The 24,105-nt window shown below is 46.4% G+C and overlaps 3 protein-coding genes across 5 annotated transcripts in view; 2 read left to right on the forward strand and 1 right to left on the reverse strand.

Annotated features, from left to right (window-relative positions):
• ccdc157 (coiled-coil domain containing 157) overlaps positions 1-3,801 on the reverse strand; it is a 7,117-nt gene extending 3,316 nt beyond the window's left edge. The window contains exons 1-6 of the mRNA XM_066644638.1: positions 3,442-3,801; positions 2,844-3,006; positions 2,263-2,673; positions 1,933-2,134; positions 1,773-1,850; positions 1,169-1,362 (exon numbers count right to left, since the gene is read on the reverse strand). Coding sequence (XP_066500735.1) covers positions 1,169-1,362; positions 1,773-1,850; positions 1,933-2,134; positions 2,263-2,673; positions 2,844-3,006; positions 3,442-3,689 — 1,296 coding nt within the window. The 5' untranslated portion in view covers positions 3,690-3,801. The remainder of the gene's footprint in view (positions 1-1,168; positions 1,363-1,772; positions 1,851-1,932; positions 2,135-2,262; positions 2,674-2,843; positions 3,007-3,441) is intronic.
• Positions 3,802-3,908: 107 nt separating this feature from the next.
• On the forward strand, positions 3,909-13,678 carry sf3a1 (splicing factor 3a, subunit 1). The gene is made up of 15 exons (XM_066644637.1): positions 3,909-4,142; positions 4,611-4,720; positions 4,821-5,028; positions 5,174-5,431; positions 5,580-5,654; positions 7,406-7,556; positions 8,506-8,702; positions 8,857-8,974; positions 9,081-9,388; positions 9,886-10,131; positions 10,304-10,511; positions 10,951-11,111; positions 11,562-11,663; positions 12,723-12,794; positions 13,278-13,678. The coding sequence occupies exons 1-15, from the start codon at positions 4,104-4,106 to the stop codon at positions 13,377-13,379; spliced, it is 2,355 nt and encodes a 784-aa protein (XP_066500734.1). The 5' UTR covers positions 3,909-4,103; the 3' UTR covers positions 13,380-13,678.
• Positions 13,679-14,187: 509 nt separating this feature from the next.
• On the forward strand, positions 14,188-24,103 carry pold2 (polymerase (DNA directed), delta 2, regulatory subunit). Of its 3 annotated transcripts, none has more exons than XM_066643449.1 (11): positions 14,188-14,258; positions 15,346-15,568; positions 16,082-16,203; positions 16,390-16,513; positions 16,634-16,748; positions 17,031-17,229; positions 17,505-17,585; positions 21,344-21,501; positions 22,188-22,315; positions 22,520-22,621; positions 22,981-24,102. In XM_066643449.1, exons 2-11 carry the CDS (start codon positions 15,355-15,357, stop codon positions 23,139-23,141), a joined length of 1,404 nt encoding a protein of 467 aa, XP_066499546.1. In that variant the 5' UTR covers positions 14,188-14,258; positions 15,346-15,354; the 3' UTR covers positions 23,142-24,102. The 3 variants fall into 3 exon arrangements, with proteins under 3 accessions (XP_066499546.1, XP_066499547.1, XP_066499548.1); XM_066643450.1 differs by lacking the exon at positions 14,188-14,258 and adding an exon at positions 14,276-14,367 and having other exon boundaries at positions 22,981-24,103; XM_066643451.1 differs by lacking the exon at positions 14,188-14,258 and adding an exon at positions 14,406-14,424 and having other exon boundaries at positions 22,981-24,103.
• The last annotated feature ends 2 nt before the right edge of the window (positions 24,104-24,105 follow it).

Consider the following 24,105-nt stretch of genomic DNA (forward strand, 5'->3'; position numbering starts at 1 on the left):
TGGTGGAAATGTGTAATTGCACACATTGTAATACAATTTTATTTGAATAACAAAACTGATACAGTGGTTTGGATGTACTGGGAATATTTCTCTTGAAAAATTACTGTGCAGTGAACTTTAATTTTAATTCATTCATTCATTCATACATTCATTATCTGTAACCCTTATCCAGTTCAGGGTTGCGGTGGGTCCAGAGCCTAGCTGGAATCATTGGGCGCAAGGCGGGAATACACCCTGGAGGGGGCGCCAGTCCTTCACAGGGCAACACCCACTCACACATTCACTCACACCTACGAACACTTTTGAGTCGCCAATCCACCTACCAACGTGTGTTTTTAGAACGTGGGAGGAAACCGGAGCACCCGGAGGAAACCCACACAGACACAGGAAGAACACACCACACTCCTCACAGACAGTCACCCGGAGGAAACCCACACAGACACAGGAAGAACACACCACACTCCTCACAGACAGTCACCCGGAGGAAACCCATGCAGGCACAGAGAGAACACACCACACTCCTCACAGACAGTCACCCAGAGGAAACCCACGCAAACACAGGAAGAACACACCACACTCCTCACAGACAGTCACCCGGAGGAAACCCATGCAGGCACAGAGAGAACACACCACACTCCTCACAGACAGTCACCCAGAGGAAACCCACGCAAACACAGAGAGAACACACCACACTCCTCACAGACAGTCACCCAGAGCGGGAATCGAACCCACAACCTCCAGGCCCCTGGAGCTGTGTGACTGCGACACCTACCTACCTACACCTACCACTGTGCCACCCACTTTAATTTTAATGTATTGTTTTATTTTTGCCCGTATCAGAATTTTCATGTGTACATTCAGTGTATTCATTCATTGTCTGTAAGCGGTCATCCAGTTCAGGGTCATGGTGGGTCTGAAGACTTCCCAGAACCACTGGGCACAGCATTCTGTGTATTCTAAATACTAATTCTGAATAAAGTGTGGGTGATATCAAACGGTGATTATGAGTGGTCATGATGTTTGTTTTATTGGTTGTATTTTTTCTTTCAGAAATAAGTGAGCACAGCCCCACTTTCTGGTTTCTTATTGGCTCTCCTAAATGAACTAGGCATGAGTAGGGTGTCTAGCTGCGTGTATAAACTAATGTTTCAAAATGTTAAAGTCAAACCTCGTGTTGTCTCTGAGCGCTGCGGTATTTAGCGCTCTCCTTTTCCAGCAGAGTGTGTGTGTTCCTGAGCTCTGTCTCTGTCTCTCTCCTCCTCTGCTCCTCCTCTTCTCTCCATCTCTTCTCCTTCTCCCTCCATCTCTCCTCCTTCAGGTGCAGAGCGTGGACTTCCTCCACCAGAGACTCTCTCTCACACTCTGCACAGACACAGAAGCAGCATCAGCTCAGCCAGCGTTTCTGCGGAAATAAAGGAGTGTGTTCTCCTTCGGCTGCCGTGACAGTCCCTCTCCTCCTGGGGGTGGATGTCAGGACATTGCTGTGAGGTTTGATGGCAGCCAAACAGTGTTAATTGTTTAATAACTCATCACTAAGGTATTGGGGGTCTTTATACCCATGTCTCTACATTTCTAATGACGTTATACAAACTGTGCACGTGCAGTTTAAAGCAGACCAAAAATATTCAGACAAGAGCAGCTCTGTGCTCAGAAACTGGCCACTGGTGAAGCTCTAAAAGGTGGAGAACACAACCGTGCCACATCAGACGAGCTACAGTCTCTCTACCGTCCACCAGCAGCACAGGAGTTTCTGACAGAGCAGCCATACTCACGTAGACTCTGCTGTGTCTCCCTGTGCAGCTCCAGCTCTCCCGTCAGCTCAGACACTCGCAGCTCTGAGGCCCTGAGTCCTGGAAAAGCAGTCAGAAGTATAGGTTGTGAACTCTATGACTGTTTTAAACCTGTCATTCCTGTTTTTTCCAGGATGCCGACCTATCTTCAGCTCCTCCTGTTCGTCCCGGAGCCTCCTCTGCTCCTCGTCTCCTCGGGTCTTCAGCTCCACCTCTTTCCTCTGCCGCTCCTTTCTTTCTTTCTCCGCTCTCTCTCTCTCACGCCGCAGCTGAGCCTTCAGCTCCTCTCTCTTCTCCTCTGCTTTTCTTAGATTCTCTCGGAGAGTGTCCACCGTCTCATTCACCTTTAGGGGAGAAATAAGTACTTGTACTGTCCCTTTAACTGTGATATATGTAAATGACCTCTATTCTGATTGGCTGCCCTTGATCAGAAAGTAGCGCTAGTCGAAACACCGAGTGGACGGGCTCTCACCTCAGCGGCGTGTTTCCCGATGCGGCTCATATCCCGGCGCTGTTCGCAGGCCCACTGCGCCACATCGGTCGCAGTGAGGCGCCCCAGCTGTGCCGAGTCCTCCACGGCCACCAGGAGGTGCTGCAGGAAGGAGTTCAGACCCAGGGTCCGGCACAGAGACACGCAGGCCTCGGCCGTGTCCTTCAGACTCGACTGGACCCGGGCACACGCCTCACACGGCACCAGGGCCGAGTCCATCGTCTGGGCGCCCACACTGCGGCGGTCATTGTGGCCTGAAGGGGGCGCTGTGGTTGGGGGAGAGGAGGATGGTGGTTTGGAGGCGCTGGGAGTGGATGTGTTTATTTCTGCAGGTGAAACGTTCTGGGACGCTGAGGACGGAGGAGTACGCTGGCTGCCTACGTTAGTCAGTTTCTGAGAAGGAAAAAGAGCAGAATCAGATTGAGTTGTAGTGCCTTAATAAACCTGTTTATCCTCCATGGAGCGATACCAATTGCGGCTGTGGGGATTTGGAACAGTGGAGCTGTGATGTTTTATCCGTGTATCAGACTCTGTAGGTAAAATCTACACATGTATAACCTCACCCCTGGTTTCTTGATGCTGCTGAGCTGGAGCAGGTTGTTCCAGTACCGTTTCACCACCGGACCAATGGACATTGAGAGTCCAGTTCGTCCAGAACTTGCAGCTCTCCGTCCCTCGATGAGCCGCTCTGTGTAGACATTAAAACTCTGTAGGAGCAGCATTAGTCTGTAACAGAGTAACATAGCATTAAAGTTGCTATAGGTGATTCGGCTCCTAATTTTGTTTTGAACAGGATCAAAGTAACTGTAAAACTAATAAAAACTAGTGATTTTAGCAAAGACACCAGCAAAACCTGTTTAAAAAAAGAGCAGATGTCCTTTTTATTGTTGTGTTTCAGCTGCTTGACCACTAGATTTAACACAGTAGTGCAACCCCCTTGAGATTCAGTATGCATGACCTCTAGTGGCTAGACAGGTGAACTACAACAACACTGGTGAAACTGTTTAGTGCACCTTTAAAAGTAACATGTCCACCAGACACCAAGACATTCATATACACTATATATTTGATGATTTGTAGAGGTCCCTTCCCATTCTTAGTGTCTGACCTTATTAACTGAACGCCATCAAATGCTCACAGCAATATTTTTCAGAGGTCTACCTGTCTATCACCAGCTCCAGCAGCACTACATGAGAGTGCTGATTAAACTCGGTATCTCCTTCCGTGTAGTCGTACTCCTGCAGCAGCTGAACCAGGTCCAAATTACACGAGAGTTTATCAGGGAACTTCCACGAAGACACACGGACCGGTCCGGTTCGAGAACAAACATCCAGAACCGCCTCCTGCAGGTCGATAACATCTCTCCGGAGACTCTCCACACAATCCTGGCGACCTAAAAGATGGGTCATGGTTTTTAAAAATGATTAAAAAAGGCTTCAAACACTTTAAAATGTTTTTAAATGGCTTTATTTTCAGTCATTGGCGCTGGTTTAGCTTCCATGTCTTGCGTTCAACCGTCACCATGGGGACATGTAGTCCTAACGCGGCTCTAACAGGGTAGAACTACATTTCCCATAATTCTCTGCGGGTTTTTTTTCCTTCCCCGGTTGATTGCCCGGATGTGAGCGTGTGTTAACCGTTCGTCTCGGCCTCGGAAGAAGGCCTCTCGCGTTCATTCTTATTTTTTTGTTTTTAAAACCCGTTAAGTTACATTTATTCTGCAGCTTACGGGTTTTAAACGGTATTTGGGGCCGTTTAAGATCTTTGTAGGCTGCATGTGAGTGTGTTTTTCCTTTATTTTGGGCCTATTTTTTGAAGCAGACATGCCGCCTGTTCAGATCAGCGCCACGGAGAACAACAAGGTAAAACAGTGCAGTTTAATTAACTGTTATTTTCTATATACAGTGTTTTTCATTATTTTTTTCATTTAGTGTTCTTATTTTTTTAATTAAAAAAAATGGATATGTACCTGTTTATATATATACACCCATCTGTATATTGATTTAATGGTTAAACACATTCTATAAGTCTCTATCACCATTGTTTTTTTTCAACTTTACTCTTTCAGTTGTAAACAACGTCATGTAGTTGTTTTTAAAGTGTATTTATGCCCTGCCCACACCTTTCTGGTTAATCTCTGTTCGTCAGTTTTACAGATGTAGGTCTTATTTCCGAGATAAAAGTCCACTAATACCATAAAAGTGCCTTAAATATTGTTAAATATGTGTTAAATATAACTCTACGCCTTTATTCAGTATAAATCTATGAATGTGCAGTCAGTCCCCACATCTATCTCCACACACCTCTTCACCTTGTGTTTTTAAAAACAGGTCGATGAGCAGAAGGAGGAGACACCGGCGACCAAGCCCATCGTAGGCATCATCTACCCGCCTCCTGAGGTCCGAAACATCGTAGACAAGACTGCCAGCTTCGTAGCCAGGTCTGTGTTTCACACTGTCCACAGTAATCTGCGAGAATTAAAGTTTCCTCTGTGATCCGCTGCTGATTTTTATGATTATTTGTATGTCTTTTGTTTCCAGGAACGGTCCAGAGTTTGAGGCGAGGATCCGTCAGAATGAGATCAACAATCCCAAATTTAATTTCCTCAACCCCACCGACCCGTACCATGCCTACTATCGCCACAAAGTCAATGAGTTTAAAGAGGGCAAAGGCCAGGAGCCGTCAGCAGCGGTGCCCAAGGTCATGCAGCAGCAGAACCTGCAGCAATCTCAGCAGCTTCCTCAGAAGGTCAGAACCGGGCCCTGTAACTTTTCACAAAATACAAACCGTGTTTTTCTGAACTGATCTGGTCGACGTTAATTAATACGATTTATTAGATTTGTTTTGCTGCCAGCGCAGTGTTCAAACGCTCCCTGTGATGTGTTTGGTTCAGGTCCAAGCACAGGTCATCCAGGAGACCGTGGTCCCGAAGGAGCCCCCTCCTGAGTTCGAGTTCATCGCTGACCCTCCCTCCATCTCGGCCTTCGATCTGGACGTGGTGAAGCTGACGGCTCAGTTCGTGGCGCGCAACGGCCGTCAGTTTCTCACGCAGCTGATGCAGAAGGAGCAGAGGAACTATCAGTTCGACTTCCTCAGACCTCAGCACAGCCTCTTCAACTACTTCACCAAACTGGTGGAGCAGTACACCAAGGTGAGCCCTGACCCAGGACAGAGGCCTCCGAGGGAAGCGCTGTCTCTGTAACATTTTTAATTCTCAGTGTAATGTGTTAATTTCAGTAAGATGGTTCCCCAGGTAATGACGGTGTGTTCTGATCTCTTTGTTTTTGTGTGTTTTAAAGGTCCTAATCCCTCCTAAAGGGCTCCTGCAGAAACTGAAGAGAGAGGCAGAGAACCCACGGGACGTTTTGGATCAGGTAAAAGTCTGATATTTATAGAGGTATATAGATAGTTGTATAGATGTTGGGGAATGGTTATATACTGATATATAATGTACAGGGGTTGGACAATGAAACTGAAACAGCTGTCATTGTAGTGTGGGAGGTTTCATGGCTAAATTGGAGCAGCCTGGTGGACAATCTTCATTAACTCCACATTGCACCAGTAAGAGCAGAGTGTGAAGGGTTAATTAGCAGAGGGTAAGAGACTCAAAACATTGCAACGCACACAGCATTATGGGTGACACACCAGAGTTCAAAAGAAGACAAATTGTTGGTGCACGTCTTGCTGGCGCATCTGTGACCAAGACAGTCTCTGTGATGTATCAAGAACCACGGTATCCAGGGTAACGTCAGCGTACCACCAAGAAGAACCAAACACATCCAACAGGATTCACTGTGGACGCAAGAGGACGCTGTCTGAGAGGGATGTTCGGGTGCTGACCCGGATTGTGTCCAAAAAACATAAAACCACGGCTGCCCAAATCACGGCAGAATTAAATGTGCACCTCAACTCTCCTGTTTCCACCAGAACTGTCCGTCGGGAGCTCCACAGGGTCAATACACACGGCCGGGCTGCTGTAGCCAAACCTTTGGTCACTCACGCCAATGACAAACGTCAGTTTCAATGGTGCAAGGAGCGCAAATCTTGGGCTGTGGACAATGTGAAACATGTATTGTTCTCTGAGTCCATCTTTACTGTTTTCCCCACATCCGGAAGAGTTACCAAAGAAGCGTACCACCAGACTGTTGCATGCCCAGAGTGAAGTATGGGGGTGGATCAGTGATTGTTTGGGCTGCCATATCATGGCATTCCTTTGCCCCAATGCTTGTGCTAGATGGGTGCACCACTGCCAAGGACTTCCAAACCATCTAGAGGACCATGTGCATCCAATGGTTCAAACATTGTGTCCTGAAGGTGGTGTCGTGTATCATGAAGACAATGCACCAATACACACAGCGAGACTGGTGAAAGACTGGTTTGATGAACATGAAAGTGAAGTTGAACATCTCCCATGGCCTGCACAGTCACCAGATCTGAATATTATTGAGCCACTTTGGGGTGTTTTGGAGGAGCGAGTCAGGAAACGTTTTCCTCCACCAGCATCACGTAGAGACCTGACCACTATCCTGCAAGAAGAATGGCTTCAAATCCCTCTGACCACTGTGCAGGACTTGTGTATGTCATTCCCAAGACCAACTGACGCTGTATCGGCCGCAAAAGGAGGCCCTACACCGCACTAATACATTACTGTGGTCTAAAACCAGGTGTATATTATATACTCTAGCTACTTAAAAGTCTAGTGCTACATGTATAAACATATATTGTGTTACAGATGACTTATGTGCAGGGAGTGAAGTGTATAACAGAAATGTACAGAGAGTAATCTTACACTTTACAGAGTGTAAATATAAATAAATAAACAGTAATTAATGCAGGTAAAGTGTAATAAAAGAAGTGTGACCTATATGACTTTGTGTATGTTCCCTATTTTACTGCCCAGGACGTGGGGTTTGGTTAGGATTTACGTTTGAAGTTTCAGGGTTAATAAAGTAGTAATTATGAGTATTAATCAGCTACAGTGTAATTGATGTTGATGTTTATTACTGCAAGCAATATTTGAGTTGAACCAATCCTGCAGCTTCATAAAGAATAGTTGTGTTTATATGTATTAAGAAACACTAAAGGACGAAGGGCTGTGTTTTTATGGCATGTTCCTGTGGTTCAGGTGCGGTACAGAGTGGAATGGGCCAAGTTCCAGGAGCGAGAGAGGAAGAAGGAGGAAGAGGAGAAGGAGAAAGAGCGCGTGGCTTACGCTCAGATCGACTGGCACGACTTTGTCGTTGTGGAGACGGTGGACTTCCAGCCCAACGAGCACGGTGAGCGTCTGCTTCATTACACTACGTCCCTTACATAGGTACTGTCAAAGATCAATCACAGACCAAAACCTCATAGCATCATTCGCCTAGAAACATTAGCAAATAAAAGTCTTTGCTGTCTACACGAGTAATTTATTTACAGTAGTGTGCAAAACCTTAGGCATCTATTATTTTTCAAAATGTATCCTCTTAAAGGCACACTATGTAAAATTAGGGCTTTTGGCTCCTGGGGCTCCCCCTAGTGTACATAACTCTTTCAATGCTCTTCTAAAATTAGTGGAGAGGTGGTTTCCTGCCCTTCTCGAAATGTTACATAGTACAGTTTCAGGTTTCTCTAATAACCTCTCACACTAGACACTGGACTATCACCAGGAGAGACGTGGACAGAGTTAAACCGCAAATAAACTCTTATTGCTCACATTAATCTCAGGTGTCTAAACCTTGTTTGTGTAGATGCAGTGTTTTAGTTGCCTCCAGGTGAACTATTCTTAGAAGTTTTGGCCCCAATGGTGTGCCATACGTCTGGACTTTTCCAGCAGCTGTTCGCTCTCTTAGCTAGTGCTAAGTGTGTAGCTATAGTTTGGTCGAGTGCTGTGCAATTAATTTTAACCCCAGCACTGCACACAGTCGGCCAGTCTTTGTATGCCAGCTGTTCCACTGTTTCAAGGAATTATTACAGAATTACGGTTGTTGTCTTGATAGAAGACTTTATTATTCTTTGTTGCATGCCGTAGGTTAGTTTTGTTGGACTTGAGCATCTCTTTACAATAAACAAAGCCTTGTGCATCTTCAAATCAGTGAAAGAGAAAGACACACCAGGGAACTTGTTCTGGGAAGTTGTAGTTAATAAAACGCATCTGGCCACATTATTCGAATGCTGTACTCCGTTGTTGTGGTTAAAAACATGATTACGCCATGGGGTCAAAATGAAAGTGGTTCTCTGCTGTAGGTAACTTCCCTCCTCCCACCAACCCTGAGGAGCTGGGCGCCCGAATCCTGATCCAGGAGCGCTACGAGAAGTACGGAGAGAGCGAGGAGGTGGAGATGGAGGTGGAGAGCGAGGATGAAGAGGACGAGCGTGAGCGCAGAGAGGATGGTCACGCAGCTCCGCCCGACCAGGACACGCAGCTGCAAGACATGGACGAGGTGAGAGAAACGTGATTCAGAAACTGCTTTAGTAACCACAACCACATCAGAACCTCACCACAACTGATCTAACTTCAGAGGAAACAGACACTCACACTTCACATGACGCTGAGCTCTCACTTATTACTCAACACTGTCTGTGATCCTGCCCTAGGGCTCTGATGAAGAGGAGGAAGGAATGAAGGCTCCTCTTCCTCCTGAAAACCCCATGCCCCCTCCACTGCCTCCGACACCAGACCAGGTCATCATCCGCAAAGACTACGACCCCAAGGGTGAGAGCCTTGCCTTTACTCTCAGACTGGGAGCTGTGGGTTACCTCACGCAAGTTTAGAAATACTCAAGCCTCGTTTTTAACACTTTCTCTCCGTTCTCTCTCAGCCTCTAAGCCGCAGCCAGTCGTCCAGCCTCAGGACGAATACCTCATCTCTCCCATCACCGGGGAGAAGATCCTTGCGAGTAAGATGCAGGAGCACATGCGCATCGGGCTGCTGGACCCCCGCTGGCTGGAGCAGAGAGACCGCAGCATCCGAGAGCGGCAGATCGAGGAGGAGGTGTACGCCCCCGGCCTGGACATCGAGAGCAGCCTGAAGCAGCTGGCCGAGAGGCGTACCGATATCTTCGGTGTGGAGGAAACGGCCATCGGAAAGAAGATCGGAGAGGAGGAGATCCAGAAACCAGAGGAGAAGGTCAGGGGCTGGGCACTGAAGGGGTTAACTGAAGAGATTCTGATCTCTCACTCTCTTTGTCTCTGTCTCTCTCTCTTGAGTCTCTTTGTCCCTCTTTCTTTCTTTCTCTTGTTTATCTCTCTCTCTCTCTGTGTCTTCTCTCGAGTCTCTTTTTGTCCCTCTTCGTTCTCTTGTCTCTGTCTCTCTTCAGTCTCTTTGTCCCTCTTCTTTCTTTCTCTTTGTCTTCTCTCTCTCTGTCTTCTCTCTCTTGAGTCTTTGTCTCTCTCTCTGTCTCTCTTGAGTCTCTTTTTGTCCCTCTTCTTTCTTTGTCTTCTCTCTCTCTTTTTTGTCTTTTCTCTCTTGAGTCTCTTTGTCCCTCTTCTTTCTTTCTCTTGTGTCTCTCTCTCTCTCTCTGTCCGTGTCCCTGTCTGTCTTTGTCAGTCTCTGTGTCTTGGTCTCTCCCCGTTTTTATTGCAGTTTTTGTATGTCATGTAGATGATGTTTCTTTCTCTCTGTAGGTGACGTGGGACGGTCACTCCGGGAGCATGGCCCGTACCCAGCAGGCCGCTCAGGCTAACATCACCCTGCAGGAGCAGATCGAGGCCATCCACAAAGCCAAGGGTCTGGTTCAGGAAGACGACAACAAGGAGAAGATCGGCCCCAGCAAACCCAGCGACGTGCCCCAGCCCCCGCTGCCCTCCACGACCATCACCATCCCCAAACCCAGCCCCCCCATCAGCACCATGCCCAAACCTCCACCCATGGTCAGTATCATCCACAAGCTCCTTTTTCTCCTCATTTTCCTGTGTGAGGACTTTACTGGGGTTCCTCCCTAAGCTGGGAACCGAACCCTGCCTTGGTCTGTGGAGGTCAGTGTCGTTATCCACTGCTCTATTCCTAAATGTATCCGTGTGTTTCCTTGTTTGTGATTTACAGGTTCCTCCCCCTGTGCGCACCACCCTTCTCTCCACCGTTCCCGTTATCCCACGGCCTCCCATGGCTCCTGTGGTGCGCTTGGCCCCTGGTCAGGTGCTGACCCCGATGCCCCCTATGGTTCATGCTCCTCGCATCAGCGTGGTTCCCATGCCCCCTACAGCGCCGCACGTCATGGCCCCCAGACCCCCACCCATGGTGGTCCCAGCAGGTGAGGCAGCAGTTTTTGAAAGTACTTTTTCACTGCGTGGTTCTCGACTTTGCACGGCTCTACTCTGCTTCTTTGCGTTTTCATTGGGTCCTGGTTCGTAGAGCTAGGTTCTTTTTGGTACCTGCTCTCTCGTGGTTGACCCATGACGAATCTGTCAGTACACTGTGCTGCAGAGGGCAGTGGTAGAACAGCCACCTGTTCCTCTATTACTGCTCATAGAGTGGTTGTCTGCCAGCTTAGGTGACAGATCTGGGCAGTTTGCATTCTACTCTGATGCAGTAATTAGTGGCTGTTAATAAAGGAGCAGTGGCCTCAGGTTTCTCAGAGGAAGCATGTGTTAGCCCCCACTCTCTCAAGGCTGGGTGCATTGTGTAGCAGCTGAGCCACTGAATGATTCAGAAACATTGAACACTGAAAGCTGTTGTCCTTCTTTCCCCAGCATTTGTCCCAGCTCCTCCGGTTCCTCAGCCCCCCAGTGCAGCTCCGGCCCCCATGCCCCCAGCTCACCCCCCACCTCCTCACGACGACGAGCCTGTGAGCAAGAAGATGAAGACGGAGGACAACCTCATGCCGGAGGAAGAGTTCCTTCGCAAGAACAAGGTGAAGTGTGTGGACAGCTACACCACGTTAGGACTGAAAACAGAAATATAACAGGATTAATGTGATGAATTCAGTAATGAAGAGATGGTGGGGGTCTTATGGTGGTCATATGCATCAAAAATAAACAATATTTGGAAGCTATTTGTGGAGGGAACAGGTAGAATTTGTTCTCTCTCTCTGGCTTTATATTTACTGCAGTTGCTGCTATAATTTAGTAGCAGCAGATGGAACTAATAATATTATTCATTTAAAGTAATATATTTAATAGTTTATCCTTAAAAGTGCAGCTTCAAAATCATTGTGATGCTCCACTGAGCTGTAACAGGGCTGTCATTGCTTCTCTGGGCTCAGCACTGCAGAAACTGTACTATGTAACACCTGGAGGAGGGTAGGTAGTGTGTCTCTAAGTCCTTGTGTGTCTCTAATTATAAATATCTGTGTCTCCCTCAGGGGCCGGTGGCGGTCAAAGTGCAGGTTCCCAACATGCAGGACAAGACCGAATGGAAGCTGAGTGGACAAGTGCTCAGCTTCACTCTCCCTCTCACCGACCAGGTACAGGGCCACACCCACACCTCACTGACTGACCCTTTAAAAGGAGCGGTCGCTCATTACTGCCATAAAGATGATTTATTATTTATACGTTCACAACTCACACGAGATGAAGAATTGGCTCCTTTCTTTAAAGTCCCTGAATGAACCCGTTAATTGTCCTAGAAACTGGTTTAATACACAATCTGACCACACGGTGTCACTCATGAGAGAAGACCACTTGCTCCCTAACTCCTGAGTCAGATGCCTGTAGTGAGCGGACCTTCTCAGAGCATTCTCTTCTTCTTTCTGGATCCTTCTGATGTGAAATAAAAAGCAGAAGCTCCTGAGTCAGCGAGCCAATCACAGAGCAGCACTGTTTATAGAGTCTTTTGTCGGGACGAGTGAAAATATTGAGACCACACCTAAATAAATTACATTTGCAGACAGTAAAAATTCACGTGTTGATGTCATGGCGTCTTACAGCCAATCAGAAGCCTGTATTTGAATACACCAGGAAGCCAATAAGGGACTGGAACAAAGCATAGGTTAATGTGTGACGTTCCATAGTCACGAGATACTTACGTGGATTACACTGCTGTTCTCCTGCAGATAGAAGACGCCAAGGTTTGAATTCATAGACATTTTTACTGTCTACAAATCTAATGTATTTACAAGTAGACATAGTATTTTTACATTTCCAGGTGAACGTCTCTCTTAAAGATTCTGGGTCAAATGTAATGGCCATGGCACCGCAACAACACACCGTCACATCCAGCACAAGGAAAGAGAACTGTAGACTGAATATAAATAAGAGAAACAGGATAAAGTAGATTCCTTTACTCATTGATAGAGTTCAGCAGCTGTTTATACGTTTCACTAAAGTTGTTGTACCTCAGGAGACCACTAGGTGTCAGTATGATGACAGTTTTACCATTTTAATCAGGTTTAACGCGGCCAGGACAGGGCTATCCCCGACTGTTGTGATTGATGTGATTAATAAACAAAGATCAGTGTCTGTTTAGAACATAAAATACAGTCTACTGATAATTTTTAACCCTTGTGTTCACTGCCGTTTTCCAGGTGTCTGTTATAAAGGTTAAGATCCATGAGGCCACTGGGATGCCGGCTGGTAAACAGAAGCTTCAGTATGAGGTAAAACCTCGCCTGTGTTACGTTTAAAGTGCTCCTATAATCACGGAAAACCCACATTCCTTTCACTTAGTGCAGATAAAAGTTTATAAAGTTCATATAGTTTTCAGAATTTGAGCTGGAAATTCATTGTTTTTGTGATGTCACAAGATACAACTCAACTGCATGCATCTTTTTCACAGCACTTAAGCCCCACCCCTTTCATATAAGGTGTTACATTAATCATTCACACCTCACTGCTTTTTAAATTATTGAGTATTGAGCAGCCAATCAGAACAGAGCTCATTTACATGTACTGAACCTAAAGGCAGGGTAACTTTCACCAGCCTGTTAAATGATGAGGTAAAAAATAAACATTACAGTGTTTGGTAAATAATGCTACACACAAATACAGGCCCTTTAAAGTCACGCCTCTAAACACATGCTTCTATTTCCTGTCTGAAAACTCGCTACAATAAAAGTCCTGTCCTGATTCGTCTTTTACAGGGTATTTTCATCAAGGACTCCAACTCTCTGGCGTACTACAACATGAACAACGGCTCTGTTATTCACCTGGCCCTGAAGGAGAGAGGAGGGAGGAAGAAGTAGAAGAAAAAGACCCCGTAACCTTCCCCTTAGTGTCTCAAAGCTCCATATCCACAAAACAGAGCTGAAACCTACAGCGCAGCTCCTTCGTAACGTCATTGTTCTGATGCTCTTTCACAGCAGTGTATTTTAGTTTGAGTTTAGTTGAGTTTGCGAAGCTTTGCTGATCTGCTCTTGTTATAAAAAGGTTTCTGTCACTGCTTTCCATTTATGCTGATGCTGTCTTTGATTTATTGCTTGAAAATCTGAGCTCACTGTTGTTCATTGTACACTAAAGAAAGAGCGAATAAATTGAGAATAAAAGAAGTTTTTTTTTTTTTTTTGACTCATTTTAAAGCGTGGCTTATTTTATATTAATTCAGTTAATTTAATTAATTAATTTACACCAGTGTGTAAAACGAGTGAGGTTTATTGTTTATATACAGTTTACAAATATAGCAGGTAATAAAATGTAATTGTTAAAACCGTCAGAATGATCCTGAAAAAATGCTAAAATAAACCGCCAAATTGAGAAGATTTTCACAATAAAAGCAAACCAGAGAGTAAGAATAACACGGTTTAAAGCAAGTGTATTAAAATCGGATTTATAACGTATCAGACGTAAATGAAAGTTAATATAAAAATATTTTTTAAAAAATAAACCTTATAGGAACATACTCAGAAATGTCTTACTTAAAAAAAATATTAAAAGCGAGAATTTTCCTAAATTTCAGAATTTATTCTTGGCGCCACAAAGGACTGAATGGGTGAGAGTTTTTATGTTTTTTTCCCCTCCGTTAATGAATTTTCTAATACACAACACGGAGAAAGCGTGCTTTGTCGAGACTTTTATTTTGAAAGCTGTCCATGTGCGGCAGTATTTCGCGGGAGATCCTGAACCTGGTGAGAGTGTTTCTGTTGTTTACAGCTTATTTATCTGTTTATTTAGATCAGTTATTAATCTGTGGGGATCTGACAGACTTAAAGATTCAGATTAAATCCTGGGAACGTGGTGAGAACCAACAGAACAACAGCAGAGGCGCGTTTTCTCTGTTAAACCAGAATGAAGGTGAAGTTTGGTTTCCAGGTGCTCCGTTCCACCTTAAATGCTGCAGTAGTTGTAGGGCGCTAGAATGTAACTTTATCCGATATTTAAGGTGGAACGGAGCACCTGGAAACCAATCAGCCGAATAAGACACCGAATTTAGCTTGACTTAAGAAGCTATTGCAACATTTAAAGCGGAATCTAAAGTCTGAATGATCGGAATTCAGTGCTTGCTTCAATTAAATACCTGCTTTTCCATTTAAGGTGGAACTGAGAGATCTCAAAACCTAGAGAACTGAGAAACTGAGCAGAATTATCTATTTAACGTTTTAAACCAGGACGGGACGCACTAACGTTAACTAAACACAGTTTTACTACTGCACCATTTAAGGTGGAATGGAAAAGGAACAGCGGCCAAGCTCGGCTTAATTAAAGTAACCGCTGCACGATTTAAGGTGAAACGGAACGTATGAAGAAAATCTTGCCGAATCTAAAATTACACCTTAAATGTGATTTAGATTTAGCTCTAAACCTGCACCTCCTTTACTTTCGCACAAATCTATAAAGATTCAATGAGTTAGACCCTATCTCCGCCCACTGCTCCACCCCTCACCTGCAGCTGGACATTCCCCGCCCTTGTTTTGATATGATTGGCCGCTTAGGTTGTGATGTATGAAACCCTGGCTGTTTGAATCCATGTTTTTAACTAAACACTGGAGGGATTCTTTAACAGAAGTTATAGACCTTATGTTAAATACGGAATAGAATGTTCAAAAAATAAACTTCATGTTCAAGTTAAAATTAACCAAAGTAGCAGCGGTACCATTTAAGGTGGACTGGATAATTGTGATTCCACTGTGACACAAGGTTACTGTTTTGGTTCTCGTGTGTGTGTGTGTGTGTGTGTGTGTGTGTGTGTGACTGTGTATTTCATGTTCCCCGCAGCTGTGAGCCATGTTCTGGGATGCGTCAGAGGTGAAGGAGACCCTGATGTCGGCCCCAGGGCCCAAGGGTCCTGCGTTTGTCCGGGACTCGTGTTCCTACAGCGCCGAGAGCGACTCTTTCACGGTGAAGGAACGCAGCTTCCAGCGACAGTATGCGCACATGTACGCAGCCAGGCTCATGCAGATGAGGAGCATCCTGCAGCAGAGAGCCCAGCTCCAGTGGGGTGAGTCTCTGAGGTCCACACTCTACCAGGGATTAATGACGTAAAAGAGTACGGAAGAGAGGAACAGGGAGAGAAAGGAAGGATGGAAGGAAGTAGAAAAGTAACAGGACGACAGCGTTAAGACAGATCTGTGAAAGGAAAGAAATGAAAGAAACATGAGTTTGAAAGAAGAGAGGGAGGGAGATTTAAAAGGAATCAGCAGAAGCAGAAAGGGAAAAGATTAAGGAACTGCTTCTCCATTTAAGGTGGAATGGAAAGTCTAAGTAATCTGAATCCAGTATTGGCCTCATTTAAAAGAACTGCCTCTCCATTTAAGGTGGAACTTAAAGATCTGGTGAATAAGTAGCCTCCAGCCTCAGCTCCAGCAGAAATATGTGCTTTACTTTTTAAGGTGGACTGTTTTAGGTTGGAACAGAAAAAACAAAGAAGCCAAGGTTAGAAGAAGTAGGAAAGTGTGAATGTGATGAAGGAATGATGTGTGTGTGTGTGTGTGTGTGTGTGTGTGTGTTTCAGGGGCGAATGTCTCGGTGAAGAAGCTGTGTGATCTGCAGATGGGGGAGCAGTGCATCATCATTGGGACGCTGTTCAAACACATGGAGCTCCAGCCCTCCATTCTGAAGGAGATCAGCGAGGAGGTGCCCCACGCCATACACACACCCCCTCTTCCTTTCCTCTTTTCTTCCTTTCTCTCTCTTTCTCTACTTCCTTCCATCCTTAGAAACTGGAGTAAACCCTCACTACATTACGTTCGTCCTCTGTTTCCTATGTGTCTTCATCGCTCTCTTTGTTCTTCGTCTCCTCCCCGTCTCTCGTCCTCTCAGCACAACCTGCTGCCCCAGCCTCCCCGCTCCAAGTACATCAGCCAATCAGACGAGCTCATCCTGGAGGACGAGCTGCAGAGGATCAAACTGGAGGGCAAGATCGAGACGTCCAAGTTTGTGACCGGTAACGCACTCAGGAGTTCACGCTGCAGCGGTTAAAGGATGAATGCTGAATTTGCGGCATCTGTTTTCATGATGTTTGTTTGTTTGTTTGTTTTTGTCGTAAACCGCGGCCCGTCCTCAGGGAGTGTGATGGCGATCTTGGGAGCGGAGAAAAACGACGGGAAATTCACGGTGGAGGATTACTGCCTCGCTGACCTCCCTCCGCAGACCCCCAGAGAGCCCCTCGACAAAGACAGGTGACCTCACACGGGGGGTGGTTTCCTACCCTCCTCCTAATGTTACATAGTGCAGATTCTGCAGTGCTGAGCTCAGTGTATCAAAGACAGAGGCTCTATTCTCCCTGTCACAGCTCAGTGGAGCATCACAATGATTTTGAAGCTGTTATTTTAAGGTATAAATTCGACCTAGTGTTGCTTTAAAAGATAAATCCTGTTTTTTTGTGCACACACTGACTCTGATTGGCTCTAATCCGCTCTAAACACAAAGTCACTATCTCTTCTTTTCCCTGGTAACCGCAGGTTCGTGCTGCTGGCGTCTGGCCTGGGTTTGGGCGGCAGCGGAGCAGAGAGCATGCTGGGATTGCAGCTGCTGATCGACATGGTGACGGGACACCTGGGGGACGAGGGGGACCAGAGTGGAGCGGCGTCAGTGTCCCGTGTTCTTCTGGCGGGGAACCTGCTCAGCCACAGCACTCAGGACAAGGACTCCACCAGCAAAGTGTGTACGGCAAGGGGTGGGGTCACGGTCTCTCTCATTCACTCTCGTTCTTACTAACACATTCTCTCTGTCTCTCTCTCTCTCTCTCTTTCTCTCTCTCTCTGTCTCTCTTATTCTCTGTCTCTCTCTATCTTTCTGCCTCTCACTTTCTCTTTCTCACTCTGTCTCTCTTTCTATCTCTCTCTCTCTCTCTCTCTCTGCCTCTCACTTTCTCTCTCTCTCTTTCTGTCTCTCTTTCTTTCTCTCTCTCTCTCTCTCTCTCTCTCTCTCTCCAGGCGAAGTATCTGACGAAGAAGACCCAGGCTGGGAGTGTGGAGGCGATCCGGCTGCTGGACGAGCTGCTGCTCCAACTGGTGGTCAGTGTTCTGTGAATCCAGCTGTGGTCAGTGTGTGTGTTCTGTGAATCCAGCTGTGGTCAGTGTGTGTTCTGTGAATCCAGCTGTGGTCAGTGTGTGTGTTCTGTGAATCCAGTTGTGGTCAGTGTGTGTGTTCTGTGAATCCAGCTGTGGTCAGTGTGTGTGTTCTGTGAATCCAGCTGTGGTCAGTGTGGGTTCTGTGAATCCAGCTGTGGTCAGTGTGGGTTCTGTGAATCCAGCTGTGGTCAGTGTGGGTTCTGTGAATCCAGCTGTGGTCAGTGTGTGTGGGTTCTGTGAATCCAGCTGTGGCCAGTGTGTGTGTGTTCTGTGAATCCAGCTGTGGTCAGTGTGTGTGTGTGTGTTCTGTGAATCCAGCTGTGGTCAGTGTGTGTGTGTGTGTTCTGTGAATCCAGCTGTGGTCAGTGTGTGTGTGTGTGTTCTGTGAATCCAGCTGTGGTAAGTGTGTGTGTGTTCTGTGAATCCAGCTGTGGTCAGTGTGTGTGTTCTGTGAATCCAGCTGTGGTCAGTGTGTGTGTGTTCTGTGAATCCAGCTGTGGTCAGTGTGTGTGTGTGTTCTGTGAATCCAGCTGTGGTCAGTGTGTGTGTGTGTTCTGTGAATCCAGCTGTGGTCAGTGTGTGTGTGTGTTCTGTGAATCCAGCTGTGGTCAGTGTGTGTGTGTGTTCTGTGAATCCAGCTGTGGTCAGTGTGTGTGTGTGTTCTGTGAATCCAGCTGTGGTCAGTGTGTGTTCTGTGAATCCAGCTGAATCCAGCTGTGGTCAGTGTGTGTGTTCTGTGAATCCAGCTGTGGTCAGTGCGTGTGTGTGTGTTCTGTGAATCCAGCTGTGGTCAGTGTGTGTGTGTTCTGTGAATCCAGCTGTGGTCAGTGTGTGTGTGTTCTGTAAATCCAGCTGTGGTCAGTGTGTGTGTTCTGTGAATCCAGCTGTGGTCAGTGTGTGTGTTCTGTGAATCCAGCTGTGGTCAGTGTGTGTGTGTTCTGTGAATCCAGCTGTGGTCAGTGTGTGTTCTGTGAATCCAGCTGAATCCAGCTGTGGTCAGTGTGTGTGTTCTGTGAATCCAGCTGTGGTCAGTGCGTGTGTGTGTGTTCTGTGAATCCAGCTGTGGTCAGTGTGTGTGTGTTCTGTGAATCCAGCTGTGGTCAGTGTGTGTGTGTTCTGTAAATCCAGCTGTGGTCAGTGTGTGTGTTCTGTGAATCCAGCTGTGGTCAGTGTGTGTGTGTTCTGTGAATCCAGCTGTGGTCAGTGTGTGTGTGTTCTGTGAATCCAGCTGTGGTCAGTGTGTGTGTGTTCTGTAACTCCAGCTGTGGTCAGTGTGTGTGTTCTGTGAATCCAGCTGTGGTCATTTATACTGTTCTGTGAATCCAGCTGTGGTCAGTGTGTATGTTCTGTAAATCCAGATGTGCTCAAGTGTGTGTGTTCTGTAAATCCAGCTGTGGTCAGTGTGTGTGTGTTCTGTGAATCCAGCTGTGGTCAGTGTGTGTGTGTTCTGTGAATCCAGCTGTGGTCAGTGTGTGTGTGTTCTGTGAATCCAGCTGTGGTCAGTGTGTGTTCTGTGAATCCAGCTGTGGTCAGTGTGTGTGTTCTGTGAATCCAGCTGTGGTCAGTGTGTGTGTGTTCTGTAAATCCAGCTGTGGTCAGTGTGTGTGTTCTGTGAATCCAGCTGTGGTCAGTGTGTGTGTTCTGTGAATCCAGCTGTGGTCATTTATACTGTTCTGTGAATCCAGCTGTGGTCAGTGTGTATGTTCTGTAAATCCAGATGTGCTCAAGTGTGTGTGTTCTGTGAATCCAGCTGTGGTCAGTGTGTGTGTTCTTTGAATCCAGCTGTGGTCAGTGTGTGTGTTCTGTGAATCCAGCTGTGGTCATTTATACTGTTCTGTGAATCCAGCTGTGGTCAGTGTGTATGTTCTGTAAATCCAGATGTGCTCAAGTGTGTGTGTGTTCTGTGAATCCAGCTGTGGTCAGTGTGTGTGTTCTGTGAATCCAGCTGTGGTCAGTGTGTGTGTGTGTGTGTTCTGTAAATCCAGCTGTGGTCAGTGTGTGTGTGTGTGTGTGTTCTGTAAATCCAGCTGTGGTCAGTGTGTGTGTGTTCTTTGAATCCAGCTGTGGTCAGTGTGTGTGTTCTTTGAATCCAGCTGTGGTCAGTGTGTGTGTTCTGTGAATCCAGCTGTGGTCAGTGTGTGTGTTCTGTGAATCCAGCTGTGGTCAGTGTGTGTGTTCTGTGAATCCAGCTGTGGTCAGTGAGTGTGTGTGTTCTGTGAATCCAGCTGTGGTCAGTGAGTGTGTGTTCTGTGAATCCAGCTGTGGTAAGTGTGTGTGTGTGTTCTGTAAATCCAGCTGTGGTCAGTGTGTGTGTGTTCTGTGAATCCAGTTGTGGTCAGTGTGTGTGTTCTGTGAATCCAGCTGTGGTCATTTTTACTGTTCTGTGAATCCAGCTGTGGTCAGTGTGTGTGTGTGTGTGTTCTGTGAATCCAGCTGTGGTCAGTGTGTGTGTTCTGTAAATCCAGCTGTGGTCAGTGTGTGTGTTCTGTGAATCCAGCTGTGGTCAGTGTGTGTGTTCTGTGAATCCAGTTGTGGTCAGTGTGTGTGTTCTGTGAATCCAGTTGTGGTCAGTGTGGGTTCTGTGAATCCAGCTGTGGTCAGTGTGTGTGTGTTCTGTGAATCCAGCTGTGGTCAGTGTGTGTGTGTGTGTTCTGTGAATCCAGCTGTGGTCAGTGTGTGTGTGTGTGTTCTGTGAATCCAGCTGTGGTCAGTGTGTGTGTTCTGTGAATCCAGTTGTGGTCAGTGTGTGTGTGTTCTGTGAATCCAGCTGTGGTCAGTGTGTGTGTGTGTTCTGTGAATCCAGCTGTGGTCAGTGTGTGTGTGTGTGTGTTCTGTGAATCCAGCTGTGGTCAGTGTGTGTGTTCTGTGAATCCAGCTGTGGTCAGTGTGTGTGTGTTCTGTAAATCCAGCTGTGGTCAGTGTGTGTGTTCTGTGAATCCAGCTGTGGTCATTTATACTGTTCTGTGAATCCAGCTGTGGTCAGTGTGTATAATCTGTAAATCCAGATGTGCTCAAGTGTGTGTGTGTTCTGTGAATCCAGCTGTGGTCAGTGTGTGTGTGTTCTGTGAATCTAGCTGTGGTCAGTGTGTGTGTGTTCTGTGAATCTAGCTGTGGTCAGTGTGTGTGTGTTCTGTGAATCCAGCTGTGGTCAGTGTGTGTGTGTGTGTTCTGTAAATCCAGCTGTGGTCAGTGTGTGTGTTCTGTGAATCCAGCTGTGGTCAGTGTGTATGTTCTGTAAATCCAGATGTGCTCAAGTGTGTGTGTGTGTGTGTTCTGTGAATCCAGCTGTGGTCAGTGTGTGTGTGTTCTGTGAATCCAGCTGTGGTCAGTGTGTGTGTTCTGTAAATCCAGCTGTGGTCAGTGTGTGTGTTCTGTGAATCCAGCTGTGGTCAGTGTGTGTGTTCTGTGAATCCAGCTGTGGTCAGTGTGTGTGTGTTCTGTGAATCAAGCTGTGGTCAGTGTGTGTGTTCTGTGAATCCAGCTGTGGTCAGCGTGTGTGTGTTCTGTGAATCAAGCTGTGGTCAGTGTGTGTGTTCTGTGAATCCAGCTGTGGTCAGTGTGTGTGTGTGTTCTGTGAATCCAGCTGTGGTCAGTGTGTGTGTGTGTGTGTGTGTTCTGTAAATCCAGTTGTGGTCAGTGTGTATCACAATCTGCGGCTGTGCACTGACCTGAGCCCTGTTCTGGTGGTTTGTCTCCTCCAGGCCTCCGTAGCGGTGGATGTGATGCCGGGAGAGTTTGACCCCACTAACTACACCCTGCCCCAGCAGCCCCTGCACCGCTGTATGTTCCCCCTCTCCATCCCTTACCCCACCCTCCACCTGTCCACCAACCCTCACCAGGCCATCATCCACGGGGTCCGGTCAGTACAGTACCCACAGCACACACACACACACACATCACACACTCACACACACGCGCACACAGACCCACAACACACATGCGCACGCACACACATGGACACACTCCTGATCAAATGACATGGTATTTTCATATATAAATATAATTTTATGTTTTAAATCCACAAGTGCCCCCTCCAGAGTGTATTCCCGCCCTGTGTCCAATGATTCCAGGTAGACTCCGGACCCACCGCGACCCTGAATTGGATAAGGGTCACAGACAATGAATGAATGAATGACTGAAATCCAAAAGTAATTAAGAAGTCTGTGTTTATTGGTGTTTTCTCTGTGGAGGATAAAAAACAAGATCAGTACCCTTTTCAGAGTAAAACAGAGATGTTTCACTAAATCAGCTTCAAACTCAGTCAGACGTGGGGAATAAAGGCTTAATTTCCACGTTTAATTTTACACTAATTACACTGTTCTTTAGTTGTGTGTAAAGTTTATATTTTAATGTTTTGACGATGTTCACAGAAGCCTTTGTAGTCGTTTGTGGGGAATGTAGGCGTCTGTCTTTACCCTCTGAAGTGTGTGTTAATGATGAATATAAAGGATGTTCACTAAAGTCACACTGGTGTGTGGTGTCTGTTAGGAACTGGACGTGAGTTGGTTCTAACGGTTATTTCCTGGTGTTTTTGTGTGAGCTCAGGTTCCTGGGCACGTCGGGGCAGAACGTGAGTGACATAATGAAGTACAGCAGCGTGGACGATCACCTGGAGATTCTGGAGGGCACCATGCGTCTCCGCCACATCGCTCCAACAGCCCCCGACACACTCGGTATTCACACACACACACACACCGGACCCCTTTAATTTAAATTCTGTGCAACCCTTGTTTGAACGTTTGATTTTTAATAACATTTATACGATGCACAGAGATGGTATGTGTTCACTTCATAACGAGTGACTGTCTCCAGCTCTGAGCTCTGAGTTTTCACATTAAATCAGTTACTGAGTGTGTTCTGTGTTTTTCCTGTTTCAGGCTGTTACCCGTTCTACCAGCAGGACCCCTTCATCATGTCCGAGTGTCCTCACGTTTACTTCTGTGGGAATGCTCCGAAATATCAGTCCAAACGTATCACAGGTGAGTTCAGGGCTCCCTTTACGAACCGACTCAGTGAGAATGTTGGACCCCTCGATCAGGACCGAGCTGTTTACACACGTTCTACAGAAATCACACGTTTCCGAGTGGGAATCTAACACGCATTCTTTAAAAGACTATCACCTCGTTCCATCTTTGTTTATTCTGTTATTTTTAATTGAGGCCTCTACATAAACATTTTAGTTTCAGACTGAACGACTTCTATCAGCTTTCAAATAAACACAGGCCTAGTTCCTTGGAAAAATGCCCTTGAATTCTTGAGGATTTCAGGACTTGGGGAAAGCCGTTGGAACGGTGTCTGTATCTTTTGTAATCTCTCTCTCTCTCGCTCGCTCGCTCAGGGCCTGAAGGACAGGAAGTGCTCCTGGTCGCCGTCCCAGAATTCAGCAGCACGCAGACGGTCTGCCTGGTGAACCTGCGCACGCTCGAGTGCGAACCAATCACCTTCTCCGCCTTCTCCTCCGCCGATGACGAGGAAAACGAGATGAACATCAGCCACTGAGCTCACGCTGCTCTGAGGGAACGATGGGGAACTGGACGAACATCAAAGCAGTGGAAGGAGAAGGGTCTGTGTTTGTGCTCGAGTTAAAGCTCAGACGTACTTGCTTTTAGATGTGATTCTGTAGCAGAGCAACTAACTTTCCACAGAGAACACACAGTTCCACTTTCAGTGGGAAACAACGAAGAGGGCATTTTTCTTCACTCTATTATTTTACTGTCTCAAAAATATCTTTATTCCAGGACTAGCTTTAGTCTTTGACCCAGTCCAAAAACCCCTAGAAACTAAAGGAATTATGTTTGTTAGTGATTTAACGATAACTAAATGATCTCAAACAAAAGTTACTGATGCTTATAGCCATTTAAAAGCAGGGACTTTAGTTTTATATTTGGGCAAATATCGAGAAATCCCTGTATTTACTCAGATATTATTAATTATACCAGGAGTATTCTTGCGTTCCCCCGAGTGCAGAGGTGTTGTACGTCAGTGTCCTTTCGTCACAGAGTAGTGAAGACTCTCAGCGCTGAAGGGTTTTCAATGTTACAGTCGCTTTCTATTTTTATACCTCACTTTGGGTCAGTACCTCACCTCCTGGGGTTTTGTGGAAACACGAGACGAGCCGGAGTTCACTTACCGACCTCTCTTCTGTCTTTTTAAGGTTGTCTGGTTGTTTTTTGTGCGATTAGAAATACACCAAAAAACGGAGCAAACACAGGACGTACCTAAACAAGCCTTTATTTGATGAAAAAATAAGTCCTTTACCTCACGTCTTTGAACCTGGGGGAGAAAGAACATCCCTCCTGTCGACGCTGTGCAGTCTCTGACAAAGCGAAGGGGTTGTTTACTGGTGGGTGAAATGTAAATAAAGTCCACTTTTGTTTACACATTCTTCTTCGTCGTCTTCTTTCGAGGGGAAGTGGAGGAGGTGGTGGGTGAAGGAGCCTCTGAAGTTGGAGCTCGGGTTTCG

The sequence above is a fragment of the Hoplias malabaricus genome, chromosome 14 (assembly GCF_029633855.1).
Source record: "Hoplias malabaricus isolate fHopMal1 chromosome 14, fHopMal1.hap1, whole genome shotgun sequence".
NCBI classification, from domain to species: Eukaryota; Metazoa; Chordata; class Actinopteri; order Characiformes; family Erythrinidae; genus Hoplias; species Hoplias malabaricus.